Source organism: Neomonachus schauinslandi, chromosome 4 (genome assembly GCF_002201575.2).
Source record: "Neomonachus schauinslandi chromosome 4, ASM220157v2, whole genome shotgun sequence".
Classification (NCBI taxonomy): Eukaryota; Metazoa; Chordata; class Mammalia; order Carnivora; family Phocidae; genus Neomonachus; species Neomonachus schauinslandi.
This window is the reverse complement of record NC_058406.1, coordinates 94300338-94312564: the sequence shown is the minus strand read 5'-3', so window position 1 is coordinate 94312564 and position 12227 is coordinate 94300338. Positions and strand designations below refer to the sequence as shown.

General features: G+C 39.2%; 2 protein-coding genes across 3 annotated transcripts in view; both read left to right on the top strand.

Annotated features, from left to right (window-relative positions):
* Positions 1-10019, top strand: part of RSBN1 (round spermatid basic protein 1) — a 48074-nt gene extending 38055 nt beyond the window's left edge. The window contains exons 5-7 of the mRNA XM_021690006.2: positions 2180-2347; positions 3802-3910; positions 4550-10019. Coding sequence (XP_021545681.1) covers positions 2180-2347; positions 3802-3910; positions 4550-5020 — 748 coding nt within the window. The 3' untranslated portion in view covers positions 5021-10019. The remainder of the gene's footprint in view (positions 1-2179; positions 2348-3801; positions 3911-4549) is intronic.
* Positions 10020-11218: 1199 nt separating this feature from the next.
* PHTF1 (putative homeodomain transcription factor 1) overlaps positions 11219-12227 on the top strand; it is a 62306-nt gene continuing 61297 nt past the window's right edge. For both annotated transcript variants that reach the window (XM_021690273.1, XR_002480357.1), the window contains exons 1-2: positions 11219-11737; positions 12050-12124. In XM_021690273.1, the coding sequence (XP_021545948.1) occupies positions 12080-12124 (45 nt within the window). In that variant the 5' untranslated portion in view covers positions 11219-11737; positions 12050-12079. The remainder of the gene's footprint in view (positions 11738-12049; positions 12125-12227) is intronic.

The following is a 12227-nucleotide window of genomic DNA, read 5'->3' as shown; positions in this document are numbered from 1 at the left end:
GACGCTTAATGACTGAGCCATCTAGGCGCCCCTGGGTCTTTCATTCTTATTCTTATATTTAATCTTTTTTGTTGTTTGGTAGGTCCCTTAAATCTTAAAGATTCGTGTCTCCTTTTCTGGGAATTTTTCTTGCTTAATTTCTTTGGTAATCTCTTCATTTTCGTTGTTAAATTTCTTTCTGAAACCACTGTTAAGTAATAGATCTCTCATTTTGATTATTCTCATATTTCCTATTATCTTTTTGCTTTTGATTTTGGGACATTCACTTGATTTTTGTCTTTTAACCTTTCTTTTGAATTCTTACATTTCAGCATTGTTTATTTTGGTCTTTGTCAGGCTGCCACAGGCTGTCTTCACATAGTTGGTGATTTGTGGTTGACACATTCATATTTAGAAATAAAGCATTGGGCTTACTGAGCATTCTATATATATTTTATATTTTAGTGAGGCTTGTCACTAGGTAGGTTTCACTATAGAGTTAATAGGCATAGAACTGGACATTAAAGGATATGTCCACATGCTGGAGGATTACATTAGTTCTATTAATATGGTAAGTTCAGTGTCTTTAGAGAAGAACACACAAGGTTTTGTTTTGTTTTGTTTTGCTGAAAGTTTATCAGGATGTTTTTGGCCACAAGCAACAAAAATCTTGATTCAAACTGGTTCATAAAATAAAATGTTACCCCATGTATCAAGAAGTCCAGAAGCTTGGCCCTAGGCACTATAGTCAGTGACTCAGTACATTCATCAAAGAATCAGGTCTTTTCCTTTTGTCCGCTCTGTCATTCTCTTTGCCTGTGCTTTGTACTCACGATGGCTTTCTTTATGGTTCCTGGATGATGATTACGGTTCTAGGCATCACATGGATCTGGTTTATATGCAATAGAAGAAAAAAACTATCTTTTCTTGTACTTCTCTTTCAGGGCTAGGAGACTTCCCAAGTCTCCTTAAGCAGATTTCCTCTCTTAACTGCTGGCCAGAATCAGTTCATTCTCATTTTTAAATCAGTCACTGGCAAGGGGAATGCACTTACCACAATTTGTCAGGATTCATTAGGACTACTTCTGAAGCTTGTAAATGAGGTCCTTTACAGGGTAGGAGCAGATACCTAATGAGAATCAGAGTTTTGTCAGGGAAATAAATAGGAGAGATGGATGCTGGGTGGGTCAATCACAGTCTTTCCCATGGGGGTAGATGCCGGACTTCATTTTATCCACAGGGGTGGCAGGTGACTGGTTTATTTGCAGAATTTCACTTTAATTCCCTCTTTCTCAGCCTTACCTCATTTCTGTCTATTACCATTATACTTGGCCTTTTTTTTTTTTCTTTCTCTCTTCTCCTCTCCTCTCCTCTCCTCCTCTCCTCTTTTCATTTTCTTTTGTTCTCCCCCTTTGCATCTTATGCTTCTCTAAGGTCTTTGGGCCGGCCAGCTGCCTTTTTAGTTACCATTCCCTTCATGTGTATTCTAGGCCTGTGGCTTTCTCTGCTCAGTTAATTAGTCTAAGACACTTGTGATCATTTTCCACCTTCCAGAAATTTGTTGATACTATTAACTAATTCATTTCCTTTGTTGGTTCTTATTCATTCCTTTACTATCACCTTTAGATTTAGAAATTTTTGAGCACATAAAAAAGCAGAAGATAATTAATTCTCATGTATTCAGTATCAACAGTTACCACTTCATAGCCAGTTCTGTTTCATCTGTACTCCCATCCATTCGTGCATCTCCCCTCCCTCACCCCTACCATATTAGTTTGAAGCCTTTTACTTTCATTTTAATGTAGGAGGAGATCAAGTACATGCTCACTTTGCCATCAGGTCTTGAATCAGGTCTAGTAGAATGTTTTGAGAGTTAAGATGACTCAGAGTAAAGAAACATACAGCCTTGAACTTTGAATTGTGTTTTCTGAATTTAGTTTTAGAAAACTAAATTTTATATATTCCAACACTACACTTGAGCCAAATCAAAGATATAGCTTCTATATTATCATGACATCCTTAGGGAAGAAGGTAATCATATTAAGCATTACAATATATACTATGTTAAATGCTAATGATCAAAATCATTGAATCCTTATTAGTCCTGGTCTTATTTAAAATTTGATATTTTAGCAGCCTTTTTCACCTTATTGCTGTTCATACTTTCCCCCCCTTTACTTCGCAAACAAATCAACTCCAGATCAATGAATGAAATTAAAAATCTCCAGTACCTACCTCGGACCAGTGAACCCCGTGAAGTCCTCTTTGAAGACAGGACAAGAGCTCATGCCGACCATGTAGGTCAGGGGTTTGACTGGCAGAGTACGGCTGCTGTTGGGGTTTTGAAAGCTGTGCAGTTTGGTGAATGGTAAGTTAAGGGAACTCAACTGCAAGGTTGGTTAATGTTGTCTGAGAAAATGTGGACTCAATTTAAAGGTTGAGGACTAACTTTTTTAGGGATTGTGGTAAAATACACGTAACATTAAACTGAAAAATCTTAATCATTTTAAGTGTACATTTCAGAGGTGTTAAGTATATTTACATTGTTGTGAAGCAGATTTAGAGAACTTTATCTTGCAGAACTGTAACTCTATACCCACTTAACAATAACTCCCTTTCCTCTCTCCCCAGCTCCTGGTAACCTTCATTGTACTTTCTGTTTCTGTGAATTTGACTACTTTAAATAACTTCATATAAATGGAATCATACAGTAGTTTTTTGTGACTGGCTTATTTTTGCTAGCATAATATCCTCAGGGTTCATCCATATTGTGCCATGTGTTAAAATTTCCTTCCTTTTTAAGGCTGAATAGTATTCCATTATATGTATATGGTACATTAGCATTCATTCATCAGTGGACACTTGGGTTGCTTCCACCTTTTGGCTGCTGTGAACAAATATCTCTTCATGTCTCTGCTTTCAGTTTTTTGGGTATATACCCAGAAGTGGAATTGCTAGATCATTTGATAATTTTATTTTTAATTTTTGGAGGAACTGCTAATACTATTTTCCATAGTGGCTGCACCCCCCCCCTTTTTTTAAGATTTTATTTATTTATTTGACAGGAGAGAGGGAACACAAGCAGGGGGAGTGGGAGAGGGAGAAGCAGGCTTCCCGCTGAGCAGGGAGCCCAATGTGGGGCTCGATCCCAGGACCCTGGGATCATGACCTGAGCTGAAGGCAGACACTTAACAACTGAGCCACCCAGGTGCCCTGTTGCTTCACCCTTTTACATTCAATTGGAACCCAAAGCTCAGAGCATAGAATTTAGCTTATTTAAAAACTGTTTTGTTTTTCATATTTATAACTTCAGGGCCTTCAATATTACTATAGAGTTTGATCTGACCTTATTTAGAAGTATAGTTCAATCACAGCTCGACAGTATTTCAAGTACATCATTCAGCTTTTTTCTCCCCCCTCTCTACTTTGGAAACTGAAGGCGTGATATTTATATGGCTGATAACGTTTTCTCTCCACTTTGTTCCATCCTGATGATGACATTACAGGGTGGCCTGGAAATGGTGGCGCAGAGTGGTGAGAGGATGCAGATGCAAGTAGTTTAGAATGAAACTGTTTTTAGTCATTGTTATTTTGATTTTGTAACAACTAATCTAATTTTCATTTTTTTAAAAACAGCTTTATTGGTGTTTTATTTATTTTTAAAGTCTTGATTAAAAAACGTAAATGTACACTCTTGTTTGTAGGAGCTGTGGGTCTATTTCTAGGCTAGTAGTAGCATTTCTAGGAATAGGAGAAATGAAATTTGTCATCATTTTCCATTATGAGATGCATGTTTCTAAAATCTGATTTTGTTAATCTTAGGAGTGACCAACCTCGCATAACCAAAGATGTGATTTGTTTTCATGCTGAGGATTTTACAGATGTTGTACAGAGACTTCAGTTAGACCTTCATGAACCTCCGGTTTCCCAGGTAAACTCTTGCTTTTTTATTACCTTTCGAGTGAGATAATAGAAATAAGTGCCTGTTACCCATTTTATTTTGCATTTGATCTTATAATTGGATACATGGGATGGTAAATTTAATTTTATTACTATTAAAAGCTGTGTGTGCAGGGTGTCAGAAAGTCATTAAAGCAGAGCTTCCCAAGCAGAATGCTTAAAATCACTTTAATCTTTGGGATGCCAGGTGGGCCCAGATGGTCAGAAGGTCTAGGCTGCTCAGTTCTGTCTGGAAGCAGTCTCAGCTGATAACCGCATTGCACTGTGTGTCCTCACATGCAAAAGGTTGAAAGACACAGGAGCAGATAAGTGTTGCCCTTCTGTGTGGCAAAGAATACATTATTGATGCCTAGCTGCATTTTGAAACAGTTGTTTAAATGATTCCTTAGGCCATCCTGACTTTAACCTGTACTTTGTTACTAGAGAGGTAGTAAAGTATGAGGACAAGTGTTTCCCAGGCATTACAGGAAATTTTAGAAAGTTGTCTATTATTTAGTATTGCTTGGCTTTAATTTGGCCCTACTACTGTTTTCCTGTGTTAATTCTGATGTTTTATTTTACTAAATTTTTACGTATTTTAAAGTGTCATGCAACTTTCTTTTCCCTGCAGTGTGTACAGTGGGTGGATGAAGCTAAACTAAACCAAATGAGGCGGGAAGGCATTCGTTACGCTAGAATTCAGCTGTGTGACAATGATATTTACTTCATCCCTAGAAATGTCATTCATCAGTTCAAAACAGTGTCAGCAGTGTGCAGCTTAGCTTGGCATATAAGGCTTAAACAGTACCACCCTGTTGTGGAAGCCACTCAAAACACAGAAAGCAGTTCTACCATGGACTGTGATTTAACTGGAAAGCAAGAATTAGAAGTTGACTCCCAGTGTGTGAGGGTAAAAACTGAATCTGAAGAAACATGCAGAGAGATGCAGCTTTTGACAACTGCTTCATCGTCCTTCCCTTCATCGGAACTTAAACTACAGCAAGATCAGATGACTCAGCCTGTCCCAGTTTTAAAGGTGGAAAGTAGACTGGACTCTGACCAGCAACACAATCTACAGGAACATTCGAGCACTCCTGTGTGATATGTACATATTCAAACACATTTTTTAACTTTTTTAAATTTTGATGTGAAGTTATAGTTTTATAACTGGCTTAAGTTAAGTTTTATTGGAGAAATCTTGCCTATAATTCTATAAAGAGAAATGACATTCCACAAATGTCAAGCATATCTTTTTTACACAGATTATGCAAAGTTAAGAGTTGTATCTTATCCCGTTAGTACAGTATGTAATAGTGGGTCTGCTGCTACTTTCTGTTTTAAGGTGTGAGGTAACAATTCAATCTCTTCTTCAAATCAAACAGAATTCTCTGGAATAACAGATTCTTATTTGGTAAATTATTCACTTCCCTTAATTTTATCTTGCCTTGTCTCTTGCCATATTTGCTGTTTTATGATAGAAGATCAGATTTATGCTTTGGTACTTGTGTCTTTATGGCACGGATTCAGTTTCTAGAGTAAAAATGGCAAAAGTTGCAGGAAAGAGTTCTTGCATCTTGTTCATGGGCAAGTAAGTTCCAACCGCAAAGAACAGGTAGTTTCTAAGGAAAATTCAGTGGCTCTCTGGTTTCTTAACAAAAGAGAAAGCACAGCACTTTCTGATCCAAACTGTCTTTTTTGTATCTGTTATTTAAAGCCCAGTGGATATTTCAATTAAAAATATCTAAAGATGCATAGTCCTTGGTCATTCATTATCCATGGTTCATTAATCTCTTCTAGAATACATGGTAACTATGGAAGATAATTGGGTAAAAGAGATAATGTTGACATGATACTCTATCATTCTGCTACCTAGCATCCTCACACTTTGGATACTTTTGCTTCCTAAATTGATCACGAGTATCAAATTTAGAGAATGATATCAGTCTTTCTGATGAGGCTGCCATATTTTGTGCATGAAACTTAGGAAAAACTGTTTTTGTCACTTGGCATCAACTTCTTCATGATAAAGATCTGTTGAGACACTTCAATTCACAGTTTTAACTGGTGAATACTTGGGTTTATTTACTATTATTCTGTGTTGCTATGGTCTAATAAAGAATATGGCACTAGACTTCATCCTAGAGTTTCAGGTAACCTACTGCTTAGTGCCTGAGTATTTAAATTTTTTTTTTTTTTTTTCCCCAAACAGGCACAGTTCATATAGCTGGTGTAGTCTTAACTTTCTATTATTTTAGAATGTTAACATGATACACATTTCACTTTCTCTTAGTTAATAATACAATAGGCCTTTTGTTCATTAAAGGAAGAGTATTCCCCACACCTAAGACCAGATTCTTGTATCTACCTGGTTATTGTGCAATTCGGAGATTTTTTTTTCCTGGAGGGTGAGATTTGGAATATTTACAGTTAACATAGGCAAAAAAAAAGATGCTGCTTTATTATGTCTGTCACCATGAAAACTTAGCTGCATCTTTTGAAATATCAAATATGAATTTTCTCTAAAATATTCTGAAATAGGCTAAATCTTATAAATATTACTTTGTGCAATATTGTTGTGTAGTTAAATGCATATTAGCAAAGTATAGAGGTCACTGTGTAAACCGATAGAAAAGTAACCATCAGCAAATACTGCAGTGATTAGTTAGAATCTGTATTATTCCTTATATATATGTATATGTATGTATTCTCTGTTACAAAGGATGAAGACAAATAGAGAAACATTTCAATGTAAACCATTTATGAATTGGAAGTGATGTTGGTTTTAGTTATCTTTGTAAATAAGGTAATTAGAATGGTATGAAAAGTAATGTGATTATTGCAGGGGTGTTTTAAAATCTTGGGTATAAATTCTAGGGTAAATTCTAGTTTATCAAGACTAGTTTTTAAAGGGACCTGCCTTTGAGGGTGTTTTTTCTTATTTTGGAGGGGGGGAGGTTAATCACAAAAGTATATGGATTGGGTTTTCTTGTTTTTGTTTTTCTGTCCAGAAGAATTTCATAGAGCTTTACTAGGCTGTGCAAAGTAGAATTCTTCTCAGGCAACATTTGCTTTTTAAAATAATCATGAAGAACAAGGTTGTTAAAGCAAAAACTTTTTTTATTTTTATTTTCTTGTCTTCCAAGATCCGATTTCCCCATCTCCCACTTGCCATCCAGCAGATGCCATCTGTCATCTAAGCTGGTCATTACTAATAAATAAGGAGACTGTCTCCTGACAGCCAGCACTGTGTATAATCACTCAGGAACCAGCGGATCTGCAAAGACCTACAATCAAAAGCAAATCCCCATTTTCCTTTTATAAAACATTTCTACCCTCACCTCCAATATAAACACATTAAAAGAGTATACAAATGTTTAAAATCATGTACTAATAAATTAATTGTATGTTAGAATTGCAATAGAATGGAGAGAGAAACATTTAGCTAGTAATGTATCTGGAAACTGAATGTCCTATGTGAGTATTAGATTTAATAGCATGCTTTAAAGACTGATGAATATAAAAGCTCAAGTTTTGAGTTTCCTTACTGCTTTCAAAGTTGTATCCTAGTTTAGTGATACAAATGATTGCAATTTTTCTAAATCTTGAAATTATTTGGTTTGGTGGAGTGAGGCATGGAGCAATCTGGCGTCTTCTGATTTGTAAAGTAGTGATGGCAGTGAAGTTGTATCTGAAATTTAAGCTGATCTTCCTTTTTGGTATATTATCTGTTGTGCCAACTCTTTGAGATTACTTGCAGAATGTGGCTGTAAGTTTGAGTATTTTGTGGAGCAGAGGGATATTTTAAAAATGTGCTTATGGAAAGGACCCAATAAATGAATATTCCTAACTTAGTAACTAGAATGATTTTATGGTATTCGTAAATAAGGATAAAAGTCTTCCCCCTGCCCCAGAAGTCATTCTGTAATTACCAAGATATGCTAGGAGTAGGATTATGATTCAGAGGTATCCCAAATTCATAAAGCAATAATAATAAAAACCTACATATTAGTTTTCCCCTCCAAAGTTTTAACTCTTTAAAAATGAATTCCTAAGCTTAATTGTACTTTTAATTTGCTTATTCAGTACTTAGAATTTGTTTCACTGGTACTTTATTATTTTTAATTAAAAACTTGAAAGGTGCCCTTTCCCCTTGGAGACCGATGGAATATCAGTTGACAGGTATTACAAGCTCTTGTAGGGGGAAAATGGAGCTTGTTTAATAAAATCCTTTACCAAACCTTAGGAAAAGAGGTCTTGCAACATCTTGCATCAGTCTTAATAGGCATAAAGTTCACACTTAATGCCTGGAGAAACTTTTGCTTATTGCCTTTCCCTCTATAAATAGTGTCTAGAATGAAAACTAATTTAGAAATGAGACTCCAAGATTCAAGAAAACCCTTAGTGAATATATTCTTGATCATTAATATTAGCCCATTATATTTTCATCTGTATTTGCCATTAAAGCTTATTTGCATTTATACCTTTAGGATAATTGAGTTTGTGTCTTTCTAATCTATTTTGTCATTGCTACAGGTTTAAAAAAAAAAGAGCCTTTCACTAGTACATGGCAGAAATTCATATTTCTGCTAAGTTTTTTTTTTTTTAAACAAGTTGTAGCTGTATTTATTGGTCATGCAGTAAGTAGAGGAAATGTACAAGACAAATGTTTTTCTTTAGCACATAAGGGACCTATCCTCATCCTGAAAGTTTGTTGCTTTAAAAGCAAGTATCTCCATAAATATTATGGCCTTCCATTTTCTTCATAAATTTTTTATGATCCACTTGTGCATGTAGTTGAGACCACTGTCTCTTAATATAGCACTTTTCAATTCTCTAAAGAAATACTTATGTACTACTATCACATGTTGTAAATTTTCATGTAATAGTGTTTTCTGTGACTAAACTCCATTTTGATTGGCAGCTAAGACTTTTTTTTTTTTTCCTGTGGCTTTAATTTATCTAAGAGGTCTTTGCATATAGATGAAATGTATAATTTGCCTGGCGGACTATTTGCGTTGTGTGGCCTTAGTTTGTTTATTGACATTAACGAGTGTTTTAAAAAGGTTTTTAATGAATAGTCTTAAATCTAAATTTGTGTGAATAATAATCCTTTTAACACAGTGCTTTTTGTAGCTGTCTAAGTGTGTTAAATTGTTAAGCTATTTCTTTGTAAAATAGGACAATGGAATGCATAGAGGTTTTTTTTTTTCCCTGTAAAGTATTTTTTTAATAAACAAAAGTCTGATTTGTCCTTTACTTCTGTTTCATGAGAAAATGAATAGTACATGTGAATTCTAGGTACCTGGAACCTGTTTTTAAAGTATTAATCCCCCACTTTGTATGTCCCCTGTCATTTTCTAATCTCCTGGAAAATCTTGTGACTTTTCTTTCCTAAAGAAAGAAAAGGTCAGAGATAATGGGAAAATTCCATCATATGGAGATGCAACTAGTTTTTGGGAAGAAGAAAAGCTACACTTGGCATTTGTGGCACTTGGGCCCTCTGATGCTTGTATCTACTTGAGAGGACAATCTTAAATTTTTAATCTGGTGATGTCCATATTTTTCAAAGTACATGCAAGCAAGCAGTGTTAATGAAGATGGTGAATAGACATTTTGGATGTCATTGATGTATTAAGTGACACAGTGCAATGGGGTTTTTTCCCTCATGAATTTTCGTGTGAACTTTTCTTTGAGATACTTGCTAAGTCCTGATAGACCTTGGTTCTGATTAGGAAAAGAAAAGGAAGGGAACTAATGTTCTCTGAGTAACTGCCACAGGCCAGGCACTTTCTAGGAGGGTATCTCATTTAATCTTCACAGCCCTTAGTATTTAGTAGGAAGATAATAAATACAGGTGAGAAAGCAGGCTTGTTAGGTTGAATAAATTGCCTAAGATCACACAGTTCTTTAATTGGGGCAGGGATTTGAATGCAGTTCTTGGTTCAAAGCCCATGCAGTGTTGTGGCAGCCTTAGAATAAAGGACTGAAAACTTGGTAAAAAGGGGCACCTGGAAGATGATTTGCTACTTCCTACTATTCCATAATGCAACTTACCTGATTTCAATTCTAACATGAATTCCCCCCAAAGTCTCTGTGCGCCAAGCAATGAAGTAAAATGCTCGTAATTTATGTCTTAAAGCAAATAATTTAGATACACAATGACGACTTTTTCATTTGTCATTTATCCGTTTGGTTTTTTTTTCAAGTTGGCCATTTGTCCTGAAACCCAACAGAATTAAGGGGAAAAGCTGTCGGGAAGCAAAATCAGAAGTGTGCAATATAAAAATAAATCAGGCCTGGGTGAAATAATTTTTAGTTCTGTGCGAGTTACTTCTTAGTGGCTTTTTCCTTGTCAGTAAAATGGGACAACTTCATCTTACCCCGATTTAATAGTTAAGAAATGCTCTTAAAACTTAGAATCGCATTTCTTAGGCTTTCTGAAGTGGTAGCTGGTGTAACGATTATCTGTCACTAGCTTTATCTGACTCAAATGCTATATGCAAGCAAGGACCCCGCTTCGAGTGGAGTGGGAATGGCCGTTAGGGGTCAGTGTTCCATCAATGGCCAAAAAAACCCCCGTGCAGTATAGAGGAGGAAAGCAGCTTAAAACCTTACTAAGGTATTCTTAAATACTCGCTTTAGGGCGCAACCATTCTATTCTCCTGACCTCTGTCAGCCTGCTTGAATTCTTAACCTAGAAACAGTTCTTCCCGCCGCCACCTTCTATCCTGATTTGCGAAAAGCGCCCTGGAACTGCCCCAAGCCGTCCCTCCTCTTCCCTTGGCGTCGAGCACCCAGAAAGCTTAAATCTCAGAGCTGTTGGGGGGGCGAGAGAGGAAGCCAATCACTAAGCCGCAGCCCACCTCGCCCTTCGCCCCAGGACGGCGTAAATTCAGGAGAACATCCGTTCATTCAGCCAAACTGAGAACCTATGTGCCAGGCTCCTGCCAGGCCCCAGGCTCTGACCTCGCGGAGCCCACAGCCCTTTGGGGAAGACGGGTAGTAACTAATGAAGCACAAAGAAACCTGTAAAGCAAAGAAAAGTGTTACAAAGGATTGAACGGAGAGCTATAATAAGAACAGGACCGACCCCCTTTAGATCGATGGCTGGGAAAGTCATTTCTGCGGACGTGACCTGGAGGTTGATCTGAGGGAGCTCCCTTGGCCTTGACGCTCGAGTAGCTCCGAGGCCCTCCATCCCCGCGCCTGGCTAACGCTCGGCGGCCAGGCCCGGGCGGGGGCGGAGCCATCTGAGCAGCAAAACCCGGAAAGCGGAAGCCGCAGCGGGGCTGCACCCTGGTCTGCGGCGCTGCCCTCGCCCAGCTCTCGGCCGGCTGAGTCACGGCCCGGCGGCCGGCCCGGCCTAGCAGGACGCACGCCCGCCGCCCCGCAGCCGCTGCCTCCCGCGCGGGGGGGGGGCCTTCGGCCTTCACCCGAACAGCGGGGCACTGAGCCTCTGGCCATTGCCGTAGCCACTGGCGGCTAGCGAAGACGTCCTTCAGTTTTTATCCCCTCCTTTCCCAGTTCATTCTTGGCTTCTCAGGGTGGGGAGCGGTCCGTCCGGTGACCCTGTAGGTCGGGCTTGGAGGGCGCCGGGTCTGCGGCAACAGACTGCGCTCCTCTGGGCGCTGGGCGGCCCGCTGCCTCCGAGGCCCGGGCGACCTCCGCGGTCTCCATGGTAACGGCCGCGCCGGCGTCTCGGCCTCGGGGGGAAGATGCGGCCTGCGGGGCCCGCTGTCTCGCCCCCGGCCTCATGGCGGGGCCGGGGCCACTGAGGAGGAAGGTCCCGGCCGCCGGACTGCGGGGCAGCGGGCACCAGGTGAGAGCCGGACGCCGGGGGGCGGAGGAGGGGGGTGCAGCTCAGCCTCCAGCCACCACCGCTTCCCCTCCCCTGCATCCCTGTAACACGCTCGCACCAAATATCGCAGAGAGGCTTCTCGGGGCGCCACTGCGCCAGAGGTTTTTGGTTTGCTTCTGTTTTTGTCTTTTTTTTTTTTTCCTGGCAAAGAGCCGGAGAGAGACAGTCAGCAGCTCATGGAGAGGCTGAGAGAAGCGATTTTTGCGTTCTCCCCAAACTGGGAGAGTACCTTTCAACAACCGGACTCACCGACTGGTTTTCCTTCATTTTCAGTGAAATCCCATTCTCAGCCTGGAGACGCAGATGGCCTCAAATGAGAGAGATGCTATATCGTGGTACCAAAAGAAGGTAATACCAATCTTTTTTATTTGTAAAGCACAGTTCCTGCAAAAAGCTCCCGCAAAGACTATCCTGCTAGTTTTCCCTGAGCCTGGTAGTGCGAGGTCTCTCA